Source organism: Mesoplodon densirostris, chromosome 8 (genome assembly GCF_025265405.1).
Source record: "Mesoplodon densirostris isolate mMesDen1 chromosome 8, mMesDen1 primary haplotype, whole genome shotgun sequence".
NCBI classification, from domain to species: domain Eukaryota; kingdom Metazoa; phylum Chordata; class Mammalia; order Artiodactyla; family Ziphiidae; genus Mesoplodon; species Mesoplodon densirostris.
The window spans coordinates 84,960,392-84,978,506 of record NC_082668.1 but is presented as its reverse complement, the minus strand read 5'-3'; the positions used below and the strand labels follow the sequence as shown (position 1 = coordinate 84,978,506).

Here is an 18,115-nt window from a genome sequence, read left to right as displayed (position 1 = left end):
CTTTGTCTGTTAAGGTGTTAGGTAAGGTTACAGAGAGTAATTGAACGGATACCTTAGCAGAGTTACATGGGGAGCTGGCCTAGCTACACCTACTTAAGGCCAGTTTATGAGATGGCTAAATGCAAATCAGTGTGGGTGACATCACGAAACTTCTAGCGCCTAGAGTCTGTGCTGTTATTTCTCTGAAGAGCCTCTTCTACCTTATCTCTCAGCCCAAGGTAGATTCCAATATTCTGTTCACTTTCATCTTGATCATTTCCTTCTATTTTAAGATTCCCAGATGTACTTACTAACCTATAATGGAATATAATCTGCAAAAATGCTGAATCGTTATGCTGTATACCTGAAACTAACACAGTATTGTAAACCAACTACAATAAAAGAAAAAGTCTTCCAGATGTACAATACCTGTGGTTCCAAAACATTTGATATTTCAGTTAGTATTTAAAGGCATTTTAAATCTGTAACTCACATTTCCAAACCTCTGGAATATATCCTCATGCCTTTTTTGGTTATTTTTTGTACAGTAGTAAAATTTCTAGCCTAGATATGGCACTATAACATTCTGTTTAAATTTCTATGTCTTACATAACTTATTTTAATGAAATTGTAAATTAAAAAATATTTTTTGACAAGGAAAATACAGGTACATTTAAAGGGCTTCAGATTTTTTCACATACTTTTCCTGATTTGCTCCTTATGATCAAGGGATGGCCTGGCTTTAGGTATATTCTTTCATTCATATTAAAAAGAAACTGACTAGTGCAAATAGAGGTTAAGCTAAGGGCTTACAAACAGAGAACTTTTAAGTTCAAACACCAGAACTATCCATAGACTAAATACTTTTCTCCCTGTTCTCTCAGGTTTTCTCTTGATCATTTTGTATTACAATAGTGCTTTGTTTCCTCATTAGGTGATATTGAAGCAGCTTATAATAATCTGCAGCATTGCCTAGAACACAGTCCTTCCTATGCAGATGCTCATCTCCTGATGGCTCAGGTTTATTTGTCTCAGGAAAAATTCAAATTGTGTTCTCAGTCTCTTGAACTTTGTCTGAGCTATAATTTTAAGGTAAGTGTTCCAGACTCAAGTGGATAAGACATATTGCTCTCCTTGAACCTTTAGCAAATGTTTACATATTCAACTATTTTGTTTCTTAGCCTGTAATATTTTGCTAGCAAATGCATTTTTAATGGAAAATATTTTGAACTCATTAGCAGTAGGAGAAAAAAATGGAGGCAACTGTGGTGTAGTTAAACAACTATATGGACTTGGCAATAAAAGACCTGGAGATAGTGTCTGGTCTTTTCATCTGTCTCTCTCTGAACCTCAGTTTTCTTTTCTAGAACACTTACATAATAATACCCTACAATTATAGTGAACATTAAATGCAATATGAATATGTAGAGATAATTGTAGACTGTAGAGCATTGTGCCAAATATTTTAATGTATAAGGATTTTATTTTATTGCCTGTTTCTTTCTTGGACCTTGGTTTTTAATAACTTCTTTTTAGATACATCATCAGAGAACAGCTAGTCATTTTGAAAGTTGGTACATAGTTTGAGGATATAAACACACTAGATTTCTGTCCAAGATATTCAGTGTGAACATCTCATATCCCTGAGCATTACGGAAAATCCTAGGTTCAGGGGCTTCCTGAGCAACCTGGAGTCAAGGAGGAGCTCCTCAGACTTTTGCTTTGGTTGGCAGTGTCTTGAGCCCTTCGATGTGAGAACCCTTTAGTGCACTGGAGAATTCAAGTTCCAGGCAAGGTTTGCAGAAGATAATGCCTGCTTCTTAGGACAGTAGTTCTCAAGACTGGTGTTGCATTATGACCCCAGTGCCAGTGCTGTATCTCTGAGAGAATAGCGTAAGCATGATTGTTTACACAAGGCCCACAGGTAAACACGATGCCTAGCTATGGCTCAGAACCCAGCATTAGGAGGACTGTAGACATCCTGGAGGTTAGATGGCTGCCACATCATCTCATTCTGGACCATCTTCTTCCCTTTGACTCCTTCCTCATCTTTTGTCATTCTCTTTATTTTTTCTGTATATGCTGTTGATAGCCAAAATAAAGACAGGAGATTCATTACTACGTGCTTTGGAGTAGTATCAAAGGGTAAAACCAATGTTTGATTAACGTTTCCTGAAATTTTTTATCTTAAATTATTTATTTATTTGTTTATTTATTTATTTAATTTATTTACTTTTGGTTGCGTTGGGTCTTTTTTTTGTTTGTTTTGTTTTGCGGTACGCGGGCCTCTCACTGCTGTGGCATCTCCCGCGGCGGAGCACAGGCTCCGGACGCGCAGGCCCAGCGGCCATGGCCCACGGGCCCAGCTGCTCCGCGGCATGCGGGATCCTCCCGGACCGGGGCACGAACCCGCGTCCCCTGCCTTGGCAGGCGGACTCCCAACCACTGCGCCACCAGGGAAGCCCAAGCATTGGGTCTTTGTTGCCGCGCGTGGACTTTCTCTAGTTGCAGCAAGGGGGCTACTCTTTGTTGCGGTGCGCGGGCTTCTCCTTGCAGTGGCTTCTCTTGTTGCAGAGCGCGGCCTTCAGTAGTTGTGGCTCGCGGGCTCTAGAGCGCAGGCTCAGTAGTTGTGGCACATGGGCTTAGTTGCTCCGCGGCATGTGGGATCTTCCCAGACCAGGGCTCAAACTCGTGTCCCCTGCGTTGGCAGGTGGATTCTTAACCACTGTGCCACCAGGGAAGCCCTGAAATTTTTAATCTTAAAATTAGAAAATTAAGGAAAGACAAGAAACTGTGTAGAAATCTGATAACTTTATTTCAGTACGAGAAGTCTGAGGTAAAGAAATTCATTTCCTGAAAACTAAAATAATTTCTTAGAATATATTTGCTAGCCTTATAAACTTTGTGTGCGATTTCTTTCCTCTCATGGTAGAAGCACTTAACTTGTTTGTTAACCAACAGAACACTAGGTTACCTGAATTCTGATTTAATATAATAAATGATCAGAACATGAGTAAGAGGACAGAAATAGACCTCAAGCATACAATCACAGAGTAGACTGTCCTCAAAGATCCTATTATTATAACATTTGATGGATTGAAAACTATGTATTGATGTTGTAAACACTCCAATGAAGTATTTCTGAATATTATTTTTTCAGGTGAGAGAATATCCTTTGTATCATTTGATAAAAGCTCAGTCACAAAAGAAAATGGGAGAAATAGCAGAAGCAATTAAAACCCTGCATATAGCAATGAGTTTACCAGGAATGAGGAGAACTGGAACTTCCTCAAAGTCAAAATACAGAAAAACTGAAGTCGATGCAAGCCATCGTTTATCAGTCTTTCTTGAGTTGGTAGAGGTTCACCGCTTAAATGGAGAACAGGTAGGTCAAGTGTAATTCAGTGGCTCAGATCTGAATTTTGTTATTCAAGTATATAGAGTCATAGGAAATGAAAAAGCTAAAATTATTCGCTTGACCAAGTGGTAAAGTTTAGAAAATTTATTTCTCATCACTTGGCACCAGATCATGTTACTTTCTATAGCCCCTGAATTTAGGCATAGTTTGTACTGGGATGACTTTGTGTATCAGTGTACTTACATTGGCTACCATGAGATGTAATACTAGATATACACTGTATGTGTAATATAAGTAATAATATAATGTAATATGATGTACTGTAGTATGTATTAATATAATGTGTATAATAATATAATGTATGATTACTTGGGCTATCATGAAATGTAATAGTATAATATAGTTATAATTCTGTGAATTCCTAAAGGGGCTCACACACATACACACACACACACACACACAGATGTACTACTGGAATAAAATCAAAGTACCAATCTGAACTTCTAAAAGTTGAGAAAATAAAAGAACCACTGAAATAATACAGCTTTGGTAAACTAATAGGAAAATCATAAAATCAAATACTTCAAAAAATACAGATAGATCATAAAATCAAATACTTAGGGGGACTTAAAGAATAATATAGATAGGTAGATGGATAGATAGGTAGAAAGAAGGCAAACAAAAATGTAATTCTGAGAAAAGAATTAAAACCTTGTAGAAAATGAGGAACTTAACATCATTTATATTTGTTTTTTAAGTTGCAGCTGTTGCTAATCAGTTATTTCATGTTTCATATTTTAGTGGAAATTAAGAAGGCTGTGTCCAGATACTTGCCAAATCTCAAAGAATTTCCAGTTCACTAATAAATTAATGTAAAATGCACATAATAAGAACAACCAATTCTACTATAGATAGTTGATTCTGAAATGCACTATTTTTTTCACATTTTAACGTTTCTTAAATCAGAATGTTTTAAAATCTCTAAAGTTGAGATGAATTAAAATCAATGACATTTTAGATTCATTGAGGTACAGATTTGGAAATTAGGAAATATATTCACCTGGGGTATAACAAAAATGACGTCCTGGTGTAGGGAATAACGTAATCTGCTATGTAATGTAGAGCCATCGGGTACAGAGGGTGACTGTGGACTGGATCCCATCGAAGATGCAGTGATGAACATGGCTAAGAATTTAGGCTTTGGAGTCACTCTGGTTCTATCATTTGTTAACTTCTTAACTGTCTGAATCTCATTTTACTTACTGCAAAGTGTGGGGTAATTATAGTAACTACCTTAGAGGATTTTTGCGAGAATTAAATGGGTTAATATTTACAATGCTGGGTGCAAAGTAAATGTTTATTAAATTATAGTAGCAACAAGTCTTATGTAGCAACTGCTGTTGTCCTAGTTATGAGAACACTTTTCAGCTAACAAATTTTTCTCTTTTTTTTTCTTTTTTTTTTTTTTGCGGTATGTGGGCCTCTCACTGTTGTGGCCTCTCTCGTTGCGGAGCACAGGCTCCAGACGCACAGGCCCAGCGGCCATGGCTCATGGGCCCAGCCGCTCCGCGGCATGTGGGATCTTCCTAGACCGGGGCACGAACCCGTTTCCCCTGCATCGGCAGGCAGACTCTCAACCACTGCACCACCAGGGAAGCCCTAGCTAACAAATATTTATAATGTCATCTTAATTTGGTCTCTGAGTTTGGTTTTAAATTTTTGTATTTTTCAAAAAAATCTATCATTATTTCACAAATATCCTAACTGTACTAGCATTTATTGTTCATTCTGTATTAGTAGAAAACCTTAGTTTGTAGTGTAATTTGTTGAAATTTTGAATGTTACTTTAATTTCACCTTTACAGCATGAGGCGGCCAAAGTTTTACAAGATGCCATCCATGAATTTTCCGGGACATCTGAAGAGTTGCGTGTCACTATTGCTAACGCAGACCTAGCTCTGGCCCAGGGAGATGTGGAGTGGGCTTTAAGCATGCTTCAGAATGTTACATCTGAGCAGCCTTATTTCATAGAGACCAAAGAAAAAATGGCAGATATATATCTGAAGCACAGAAAAGAGAAGATGTTATATATCACTTGTTACAGGTAAATGGTTCTTTCAACCCATTATATTTTGACATTTATCTCCTAAAATTAATCCCCAAATTTCTTTCTTTTAACTGCTTTTCAGATACTTTATAGATCCCTTCCTTAATGTGTTCTTGCTTCCTTCTACTACCACCAAACACAGTAACTCTAACCAAGTTACTCTCCCTCAAATGTAAATCATGGTAATTATGGTTTATTTCAACCTGTGGCTTACTTCAGTTTCTCAGCCCTCCTCTCTCATCAGATGTTATTTTTGGACTTTGAAAGAGCTACAATTACATGTATTCTAATAGCTTAAAAGCATTATGTAATGTAACAATTCAGGGGCTATATAGTCATATTTAACACTCAGTATCATAGTTATAGCAGAAGAAAATTATGGCTTAGTATATACCACACTAAGGTATGGATTACAGAAATGGCAGGGGTTTAAAAAGTGTCATACACTGATGCCCTTAGGAGTTACTGGGATACACAAAACACGCACACACACACACACACACACACACTCTCACACGAAACATGGGTGCACACATGCACACACAGGTTGCTCTTACACTTCTCCCCAAACAAAAAGATAAAGATACAAGCACACAGTCTATGTGAGAGAAAATTAATGTTTTATCCTTGAGAATAGTAAAATGTTGATGAATTAAGTCATTGGTTCATCTATATTTTGTAAATATCAAAGCCCAGAAAGCTGCTCAGATTCTTTGTAGGTACTGAGTGATTCAAAGAAACTGAGCAGCACCCCCTGTATAGATGGATGGACTGGAGTTTCCTAGATTATATTTTCTATGATGTTTCTAAAATATCGGCACTATCATCTCTAATGATATGAAAAATTTTTTTCACTCTTCACACCTTTTATTCTATTATTATTTTTTTAACATCTTTATTGGAGTATAATTGCTTTACATTGTTGTGTTAGTTTCTGCTGTATAACAAAGTGAATCAGCTATACATATACTTATATCCCCATATCTCTTCCCTCTTGCGTTTCCCTCCCACCCTCCCTATTCCACCCCTCTAGGTGGTCACAAAGCACCGAGCTGATATCCCTGTGCTTTGCGGCTGCTTCCCACTAGCTATCTATTTTACATTTGGTAGTGCATATATTTATGTATATATAAAATAGGGTTGATGTGTTTGGATGCACTATAGTATAGTAGCTAAAATCATAGGTTTTTTTTTTTCAAGTAGATCTGACATATTAGCTATAGTAAACTCAGCATTATCTATATAATTGTAATAATTTTCTCAAGAGTTTTTGGACCAATTAAGTGAGATATTGTACATTAAAGACTTAGCATCACATTATTTGAGCAACCTTGGTATTTTGACCTTTAGCAGTTTACATTTTGAAGGTAAAAAATAAGCAGCAAATGTTGAAGTAGAATATTTTATATTTTTTAAGGTAACTCGTTGTATATGACTTATGCCATGAATATCAGAGCTCAAGATGCATAGGAAGATGATAAGTGTTTGTCATATTTTGCAACTTCATTCCCACATCATGTATTTCTGGATAATGAGAGCTTATATGTTTACTATCTATCTGTATACTTTTACCTGCATTTCAGGAAATAGAAAAATTTAATGAAAAAAATTGTTGACTTAGCATAAACAATCTGAGTGTGGGTATGGCTGGGGTTTTTAAACAATATTACACTGTTGGATATGAAGAAGGCACTCTGAAGGCTATTAGTTCATTGAAAAAATAAGCTTATCTTTTATTTAATTGGTTTAGAAGAAGAAATTTGTATTCAATATACTAAGTAGAGTTTGTCTGATTTCCAGAGAAATTGCTGAAAGGATTCCCAGCCCTCGTTCTTTTATTCTCCTTGGTGATGCATACATGAATATTCAAGAGGTAAAGTTTCTGATACTACTGAACTTAGATTTAAAAACAAAACAAAACCCAAAAATTCTTCTTTGTGGTTAGTATAACATTCTACTGAAAGGAATTTGAGTTTTTTTCTTCGAGTTTTATTGAGATACAGTTGACATGCAGCACTGTGTAAGTTTAAGGTATAGCATAATGATTTAACTTAAATACATCATGCTATGATTATCACAGTAGTTCAGTGAATATCCATCATCTTATATAGCTCAAAATTAAAGAAATAGAAAAAAATATTTTTCCCTTGTAATGAGAAGTCTCAGGATTTACTTTCAACAGCTTTCACGTATAACGTACAGCAGTGTCAATTTTCATGTTGTACATTACATCCCTAATACTTATCTTGTAACTGGAAGCTTGTACCTTTATTTTATTTTATTTTATTTTTTTGCGGTACGCGGGCCACTGTTGCGGCCTCTCCCGCTGCGGAGCACAGGCCCCGGACACACAGGCTCAGCAGCCATGGCTCACGGGCCCAGCCACCCCGTGGCATGTGGGATCTTCCCAGACCAGGGCACGAACCCGTGTCCCCTGCATCGGCAGGCAGACTCTCAACCACTGCGCCACCAGGGAAGCCCGGAAGCTTGTACCTTTTAACCACCTTCATCCAAATCCCCTCCCCTCATTTTAATAACATTTACTTAATAGTCAAAGATCCAGTCATCACAATAAAAAGGGAGACAGCCATTACAATTAAAAAGATATAGTTATTTTTCAGGGCTTCCCTGGTGGTGCAGTGGTTGAGAGTCCGCCTGCCAATGCAGGGGACATGGGTTCATGCCCCGGTCCGGGAAGATCCCACGTGCTGTGGAGCGGCTGGGCCTGTGAGCCATGGCCGCTGGGCCTCCGTGTCTGGAGCCTGTGCTTTGCAATGGGAGGGGCTGCAACAGTGGGAGGCCCGCGTAAAAAAATGTTACAGTTATTTTTCAAATTGAGATCCAGTTATTCAGCACTATCATTTGAAATAGAGATGATACCAGAAGTAAGGTGAGTCACCTTTAAACAAAAGGATGAAAAGAGCACTGGCTAAGGTGGTGTTTTCTTCAAAGGGAAGCAATCCTCTGACCTCTGGTTCTGGCTTTTATAATGATGCCAGATGAAAAGCTGTCAAGAAGCTGTCTCTTAGTTCTCATATGACTATTTATGAAGACATGGACCTAAGTAACATGGGTGGGATTATACTAGTGAGTTACACCTGCACTAGTGATTGATTATCAGCTCTCTGAAATTATTAAGGTTTCTGGACTTAGTATGTGCTTTATTAGTCTTAGTAAGTATTCCAAATGTAGACCTTAATTATAGAAGTGTTGCCATTTAATGGGAGCCACCTAAGCTGTTATTTTATTGCTTCATTTTTTATCTGCCAACATTAGCCTGAAGAAGCCATAGTAGCATATGAGCAAGCATTAAATCAGAACCCAAAGGATGGAACATTGGCAAGCAAAATTGGGAAAGCTCTTGTCAAAACTCACAACTACTCAAAGGTAAATACTTTATATTTTGAAATGTATCTGTTTTAACAAATCAGCAAACCCTGCTCTGTGAAAGATCTTCAGCAAGCACTGTTTGTACCTTAATGGTTGGAAACTCCAAATTTGTCTTTACAAACTGGAATTTGTGTTAAAGACTTTCTCAGTGTCTCAGATTCTTCTCTGCTGCATTTTGCAAAGACTTTTTGGACCCTAAAGTTTTCTTCAGGTTTCACCTTACAGCAAAATTCTGCCATGAAATAAATTATGATAAACTTGCTGTTGTTACATCTCTTTTATCATATGACAAAGCATAATAGATGTCCTTTCCATTGAACCAGTTTTGGTAAGCCATGTGCTTTGAGGGTTTTTTTTGTTTTTTTGTTTTCATTTTTGTTTGTTTTGTAGTAAGGATAATAGATTTTCCTTTAGTTATATTCTTACCCTATTCCTGGTAACTGTTGAACATATATACAACAGCTAGCAAAGTATTTGCATTCACTAACTTTTGGAATAAAACTGGAAAAAATTTTAACAAAGTACTTTGCTTTAGTTACTGGTAAGAAATGCTAGTTGTCTTGTGTAATATTGGATTCTGTAAGAAAAATGTCACACTTAATCAATAGTGCAAGTCCATGCATAAGCTGCTTTTAGGTTACTTCCAATTGCTTTAAGTCGTAATGTGTGTAGGATCTATGCTTGAATGCCATCCTCATTGCCTTTTTTTCCCCTAACTGAAATGGATTTTGTTTAGGCAATCACTTATTATGAAGCTGCTCTGAAAAATGGACAACAAAATTATCTTTTCTATGACTTGGCTGAGCTGTTATTAAAACTGAAATGGTATGACAAAGCAGAAAAAGTTCTTCAACATGCACTAGCTCATGAACCTGGTATGAAAATCTTTCTTATTTGGAAAAGTATACCTAATATATCTGATTCTTTTATTTTTATATTAGTATGTATTTGTATTGTTAGTGTATGTGAGCTTGGTTCTTTCATTTGTCAGAATGTCACTCTACTAAAATAAGATATTTTAAAAATCTTAAAACAGATTTGTGAAACAGTTTGTGTTATAGAAAACTACTTTCCAAAGTGACATAAAGGAAGTTTCCTTTAGTTTTTTTTTTTAATTTTTATTTTGTGTTATAGTTGATTATTTACAATGTTATATTAGTTTCAGGTGTACAGCAAAAAGATTCAGTTATACATATATATATGTATACATTCTTTTCCCATATAGGTTATTACAGATTACTGAGTGGTGTTCCCTGTGCTATACAATAGGTCCTTGTTGATTATGTATTTTATATATAGTAGTGTGTATTTGTCGATCCCAAACTCCTAATTTATCCCTCCCTCCCACCTTTCCCCTTTCATAACCATAAGTTTGTTTTCAAACTCTGAGTCTGTTTCTGTTTCGTAAATAAATTCATTTGTGTCATGTTTTTAGATTCCATATATAAGTAATATCATGATATTTGTCTGTCTCTGATTTACTTCACTTTATATGATAATCTCTAGGTCCATTCATGTTGCTGCAAATGGCATTATTTCATTCTTTTCAATGGCTGAGTAATATTCCATTGTATATACGTACCACATCTTTATCCACTCCTCTGTTGATGAACACTTAGGCTGCTTCCATGTCCTGGCTATTGTAAATAGTGCTGCAGTGAACATTGGGGTAGATGTATCTTTTTGAATTATGGTTTCCTCTGGATATATGCTCAGGAGTGGGATTGCTGGATCATATGGTAGCTCTATTTTTAGTTTTTTAAGGGACCTCCATACTGTTCTCCATAGTGACTGTACCAATTCACATTACCACCAACAGTGTAGGAGGGTTCCCTTTTCTCCATGCCCTCTCCAGCATTTATTGTTTGTAGAATTTTTAATGATGGCCATTCTGACCAGTGTGAGGTGATACCTCATTGTAGTTTTGATTTGCATTTCTCTGATTATTAGCGTTGTTGAGCATCTTTTCATGTGCTTTTTTTGGCCAACTGTATGTTTTCTTTGGAGAAATGTCTGTTTAGATCTTCTGCCCATTTTTTGATTGGGTTGTTTATGTTTTTGATATTGAGGTTCATGAGCTATTTGTATATTTTGGTGATGAATCCCTTTTCAGTCACTTCATTTGCAAATATTTTCTCCCATTCTGAAGTGGGTTGTCTTTTCATTTTGTTTATGGTTTCCTTTGCTGTGCAAAAACTTTTAAGTTTAATTAGGTCCCATTTGTTTATTTATGTTTTTATTTTCATTACTCTAGGAGGTGGATTGAAAAAATCCAGCAATGGATGTTGCTGCAATTTATGTCATAGAGTGTTCTGCCTATGTTTTCCTCTAAGAGTTTTACAGTATCCGGTCTTAGGTTTAGGTCTTTAATCCATTTTGAGTTTGTTTTTGTGTATGGTGTTAGAGAATGTTCTAATTTCCTTCTTTTTTATGTAGCTGTCTAGTTTTCCCAGCACCACTTATTGAAGAGACTGTCTTTTCTCCATTGTATATCCTTGCCTCCTTTGTCATAGATTAATTGATCAGAGGTCCATGGGTTTGTTTCTGGGCTTTCTATCCTGTTCCATTGATCTATATTTCTTTTTTTTGCACCAGTACCATTGTGTTTTGAGTACTGTAGCTTTGTTGGAAGTTTCCTATAAATTGCAGCTACAACCTGTGTTTAAACAAGTAAACATTTTTATAATTCTTTTTAAAAGTTGTTTTTTAAAAAAAATTCAGCATTATTAAAGAGTATAATGTACAAGTCTCCAGTTTCTCCTGTGAATTCTACTTGCCCTGTTCTCAGATCTCCCTAGAGGTAACCATTTTTGTGTTTTGGTGTATATTTTATATATATTTATGTAAATATCTAAGTGTAATATGCATATTGTTCTTTTCAAAATGCATCATTCTTCCTATTCAGCAATTTTTTTTCACATACAATATGTTGCAGATATAGTTTGATGTCAGTACATCCATATTATTCTATCTAATGGACTCACAATATTTTATAACTCTGTAAGCTATTTAATTTTCCCCCAATTAGTTTGTCTTCCAGTCTTTTGATGTTATAAACCATGTTAAAATGAATATCCTTGTATCTCATTCTTTGGCATACACTTGCTTATATTTCTTAAGAGCAAGATGCTATGTTAAAGGGTATGTGTACTTAAAATTTAATTGGATACTATCAAATTGCCTTCTTACAAGTTCATACAAATTTACTTTTTAAAGATCTGTACTTTTTAATAAAATCTAGTGCTTGTTCATTGAAAAAATTTGAGGATTACAGAAGTGAATGAAAGTTGTGTCCCTCTCCCACTCTCCAGAGAAAAACACGTCCTGATCAATCTCCCTGCCCCTATCTCTCACACACTATTACATAACACTTTTTTCTACCAAAAAGGAGTCATATTATACTATAGGTCTGCAGTATGCATTTTTCATTTAATAGCCTCTCTTCATTTTGGCAAATATAGCACTTCAAAATTTTTTAACATAGGTAGCGTATTTTACTGTACGTCAATATCATAATTTATTTGATGAGTCCCCTATCAATAGACATTTAGATAGAAGAAAGCATTACTGAGATAGAATCCTTGTTTATATAGCACTATGTACTTCCTAGAATTGAATCTTGCTCCATTGTTTTTTCTTAAGGGTAAAAATGTCCCAACATTATGTAGTATTTATAGAGAAAACAAACTTTTAATTTACATTTCTTTGATGATTGATAAGGTTAAGTATTATAACTATAGATTGTATTTTCACTATTTCATTCATATCCTTTTTTTTAATCCTTTACCTATTATTCATTAATCTCTTACCTATTATATTCATGTTGCAGATATTTTCTCCCAGGCTGTCCTTTCTTTATCAAATTACTTTATCATTTCATTGGTCAAGTCGAATATTTAATTATCATATATAATACCTACCAGTCTTTTCTCTTTTTGACTTTTTAATTTCTTGTCATGCTCAGAAAAAGCTTCCCTAATCCTAACATTAAAAAAAGTTTTCTTATATTTTTCTGGGGTTTTTGTAATTTTAATTTGTATAATGGAGAATTTTAATTTTTATAATGGAGAACTTTAATTCACATACAACTTTTACTATAGATTTTCCCAAATGGATAGCCAATTATATCTCACTGTCATTTATTGAAATGCCACCTTTATCATATTATAAACTTTTTTTATACATTTCACTCTGATTCTGGGAATTTTTGTTTGGAGTTCCTTCCTTCTCCTCCCCTCCCCATTTTTATTTTTGCCAATACCATGTTTTCTGTGGTTTTAAAATATGTTTGGATACATAGATAAGGCAAGCCAACTCTAAATTTTCTAATATGTCTAAAATGGTCATTTAATTTAGCTTTGAAGTTGATGCTTAAATTCTCCTAATTTGAATGCATTTATTAATTCCGTAAAAATAATTGCATGAGTCTTGTCAGACCTTGCTTGAAACACTACAGATGGCCTAAATGTGGATATGCGTTTTTTAAAAGGTTGTAGAGGAGGAGAGATTCAAGTAGTATGTTTTACTTAATATGGGCATAAGTATATTACATTTATGCAGTATAAATACTTTCATTTAATAATTTACTGAGCACATCCAATGGTGTACTTAGATGCCTTCATGTGCATTTCATTATATGTTATTAATGCTCACATTAGTTTATGAGGCAAATAAAATTATGTACATTTTAAAATTAGCATCTAATACTCAATTTTCTTGAGTTATCCAGGTTCACCTAGCTGATATAGTAGCACCAGGGTTCTAAGAAACATCTTAAACTTACTTAGCATGTTTGAAAGTGAATTCCTTATCTGCCTCCCCCATCTGTTCTATGTGCAGCCTTCTCTATCTCAGAAACTTCAGCCTTCTTTGTAGTTTTGAAGAACCAAAATCCTTGCCTTCACCCTTGCCCATAGGAAATCCTCTTGGTTCTGCCTTCTAGATACATTCAGAATTCTCCTGTGTCTCATTATTTCCACTACTGTCACCCTGTCCTAGATACATCGTCTCTTAGGTGGATTAAAGCAGTAGCCTACACCTGGTCTCCCTGTTACCCAATCCTCAACCCCACAGCTGGACACAGCCTTTCCCAACCCAGCAGCACTATTGGACCTTTTAAACAACCAAAGTTTGATCACACCTGCTCAAGCTCCCCCTTGTCTTCCATTTCTCTGAGTTAACCAAAGTCTTACAGTGGCTTACATGGCCTTCACACATGCATGCTGTTGCTCCTCTGACCTCTCCTTCCAGCCTGCTCTCACCATTGTCACGGCTTCCTTGTTCTTTGTACCACCTTAGAGCTTTTCTTACCTGTAAAATAGCAATAACAAAACCTGCTTCTCAGGTTGAGATTTTAAATAAATAATGATGTATGTAAACCACTTCAAACAGAATATGGCTCAGGCCATGCTGTCAATAAATGGTAGAAGAAACATCTTTTTGTTAATTATCTAGGGTTCTTTTATTACTCTTAGATTACAAAATAATAATACCAAATATTTAAATAGCACTTGACATGTACAAGACTTTAGTTGCTTTGCATATATTAACTTATTTAATAATTTACTAACTTTTTAAATTTTATAGTAATCTTATGAGATAGGTACTATTATTTCCCCTATTTTACAGATGAAAGGGAGGCACAGAATAGATAACTACCTTGTTCGACTAGGACCTTGTTAACTAGAAAGTGATAAAGCCTAGATTTGAAATCAGACAGGTTGGCATCAAAGTCAGTGTTTATTATGTATATATGTATGTATATATATGTATACTTTATTAAGTTCTGTTATTTAAAAATAAATAGCAGTTATCTTCTTAATGGCATGTACCAACTACCCTATCTTGTTTTTAAATGACTTCAATAAACAGAAGTGCTTATACACTTAAGAATGGAAATTGAGGACTTTCCTAGTGGTGCAGTGGTTAAGAATCCACCTGCCAATGCCGGGTACACAGGTTCGATCTCTGATCTGGGAAGATTCCACATGCTGAGGAGCAACTAAGCCCATGCGTCACAACTACTGAGCCCGTGTACCCTACAGCTCGTGCGCCGCAACTACTGAGGCCTGTGCGCGCTAGAGCCCACATGCCTAGAGCCTGTGCTCCTCAACAAGAGAAGCCACTTCAATGAGGAACCCATGCACCGCAACAAAGAGTAGCCCCTGCTCACCACAACTAGAGAAAGCCCATGCACAGCAACAAAGACAGATAAACAAACAAAATAATTAATTAATTAAATCTTAAAAAAAAAAAAAAAGAATGGAAATTGAAACTCTTCTCTGTGTTGTTATATTGTTATCTCTTGTATGTCTAAGAAAAGCCTCCAGTTCTTTAACTTTTATTCCAGCCAGTTTTTATCCTAAATCTTTTTTTTTTTTCCAATTTGGCCATTCTTCAGTTAATTTACTGGACCTTTTTAAACTTTATTCACTATTTTTCAAAATCAAATATAAAAACTTGTAGAGAAATGTAAATATTTATTTTAAATGAATTATTATTTTTTCCCATTATATTTTATTCTTTCATAGTAAATGAACTGTCAGCTCTCATGGATGATGGACGTTCTCAAGTTCTCCTAGCAAAAGTTTATAGTAAAGTGGACAGACCTGGTGATGCAGTTACTTCATTACAGCAGGTAAACAAATGCCTTTGTTTGTTAGGGGTTAAGGGTGGGTGATGGTCTCAGAAGGAAATATGCCACACGTAAAAGGAAGACAGTCTTGGCCCAACTGTCATAGAAAATAAGTCAAATAGAAATAATGATTGAATGCCAGTGGATTGTACTGTTTAAATGTATTGTTGCTAATTATTATAACAATTAGGGAAGGTTGATATTTTTAATCCTGTTTTATAGCTGAGGGAGCTTGGTTTAACAACTTGTGTGAAGTCACATGACTAGTGTCATAGGCAGGAGTTGAACTCATTTTTTTCTTCCACTTATTTATATCTACTTTAATTTCCTTTAATGTTTTGTGGTTTTCAATGTAGAGGTTTTGTACACATTTCCTTAGATGTATTCCTAAGTGGCTGATGTGTTTTGATGATTTTTCAATTTCTAGTTTGCTAGCAATTTTGTCTAATGCACTCTCTGCATCTATCAAAATGGTCATGTGGCTTTTCTCCAGTGTTTTTTTTCTGTTTATTAAATTGATTGATTTTTTAATGTTAAACCATCCTTATAGTACTGAAATAAGTGTCAGTGTTGTGATTTTTCAAAAGACATTGCTGGAATTTAAAGATAGTTCCTAATATTTTGTTCAAGGTTTGTGCATATATGTTCATTAGAAAGGTTGGTCTCTAAGACATGCTATTTCTTTAACGTTTGGAACAATTCAGTATTAGCACCTTTGAGACCTTGAAGTTTCTTTGACAGAAGATTTTTATTAATAGATTCAATATCTCTAGATTTCAACACACAAAAGTGTGTGTGTGTGTTTTTCAGGCAATGTCCAATAATATTTTTTTGTTCAAGTTGTAAGTGAATGGAGCTCACACTGTTAGATTTCTGTGACCCCCATGTAAGCTTATGATTTCATTAAGATATGTAATCTTCAACAATGTAATATCTTACCCTTAATTATTGATATGTTTTATCCCTGTTTTCTGAATTATATGATAAAGGAATGGCACCTAACCTGAGGTTAGCTACCATTAGCTAAAAGGAAAGTGTAATTTTCATAAATTTAGACTTTCAAAACATTTTAGAAGTGAATTTGGCATATTTCATTCCATTATGAATATCATTAGTCTCAGTGACTCTGGTTGCATGAGCTTCTGTGTTCTATGAGCAGACACATTGAATAACACTAAAAAAAAGGACAAACTGTGGTTAGACAATGCCAACAAACCAAACTCAAATTCATTTTAAGTTTATATGTTATAGCACAGGGATTTTTCACCTTTCATAAAATTTGAAGAGCTATAATGTTCTTTCCAACTATAATCTTTGCATTCTGATCTCTGAAAAAGTAAATCTTTTGAGGTACAATACAAACAATTTGAATTTGAATGCAGAATTATAATACAATTCAAATAGTGTAATCAAAGTGTTTGATACTTTAAATTCATTTATTCAGCAACCATTTATTGAGCTTAATTCTCCACATTATGGAACTTGGGGGTTCCATCATAATATTTTTACATAGTTGCTAAACATGAAATATGAAATATGTTTTAGACTTCCAAAATAACTCCACATTTCTTCATCCCTCTCTGTCATCTTTTAGCCTTATCTATGATTATCTTTTAGCCCAGACTCCTCCTAACTGATCCCCATCCTCTTATTGAACAATAGAGGTGAAAATCATGGAATCCATCTTCAAATATGTTCACCATGATAGGAGCCCGAAATTTTTGTTGAATGGCTGAAAGGAAATCATAGATTATTTTAATTGTTTAATTGCAGGAACAGTTAAAGGAAAAATCACTTTTAGTATATGCATTATCTTTTCTGTGAAAATAAAATCTAAACTATAAATAAAAAACCTATGTGCCATAAAACACTAACAATTTTAGGACATTATAACTTTATATAGTTTTAATTAATATGTACAGATTATACTTGTGTTTGCTTCCTTCACTTAACATTCATTTGTATGGATTTTTCCAGTATAGCTCCATCTTCATCATATAAAAAGTAATGTGATATTCTGATTTTATTGGCATATTTTGCTTTGATGTGGTCTTCGGTAAGATATACAATAAGGCTATTGAAATAAAAAGGGAAAATTAAGAATTCTTTGAAATAAGATGTTTATATATATACTTTCTTCTACCCAAGAGTTTGATGGAATTTAGAAGAATATTATAATAAAGGAAGGGGGAGGGAAAAGTAATGGTGTTGACAGATCAGGGTTAATATGCTTATAAAAGACCATTAAATTTATTTCTGATAAAACCAAGGAAAAGTATAGGGAATGGTATCAATTCTTCAAGAAAATTTTATTCTATGTGAAAATGTTTTTTAATGATTATTACATATACTTAGAGAAATTGAGCATTGTTTTATGATATCTTTAATAAAAAATGAAAAAAACTTTTGCTCAAGATTCCCGCCCCCCAATTATTTACCTTTAAGAAAATTGCAAGGTATCACAAAACCTAACTTATGAAGGTTTTTCTCTAGGAAGTTAAGCTCATGAGGTCCACCTATTTGACATTTAGAGATTTAGTTGATGCAGAGATAAAACTCACACTGTCTAGAGAAAGAAGTGCATATCTTTTAACCTAGTGCAACCATATAATTTATCATTCAAGCCAGAATACTTTTGAGAAAGAAAG

General features: G+C 34.8%; 1 protein-coding gene across 1 annotated transcript in view; it reads left to right on the top strand.

The window, feature by feature from the left end:
- TTC21B (tetratricopeptide repeat domain 21B) overlaps positions 1–18,115 on the top strand; it is an 89,335-nt gene that overhangs the window by 36,179 nt on the left and 35,041 nt on the right. The window contains exons 13-19 of the mRNA XM_060106075.1: positions 914–1,071; positions 3,140–3,364; positions 5,202–5,440; positions 7,244–7,316; positions 8,720–8,830; positions 9,570–9,708; positions 15,364–15,470. Of these exons, the coding sequence (XP_059962058.1) occupies positions 914–1,071; positions 3,140–3,364; positions 5,202–5,440; positions 7,244–7,316; positions 8,720–8,830; positions 9,570–9,708; positions 15,364–15,470 (1,052 nt within the window). The remainder of the gene's footprint in view (positions 1–913; positions 1,072–3,139; positions 3,365–5,201; positions 5,441–7,243; positions 7,317–8,719; positions 8,831–9,569; positions 9,709–15,363; positions 15,471–18,115) is intronic.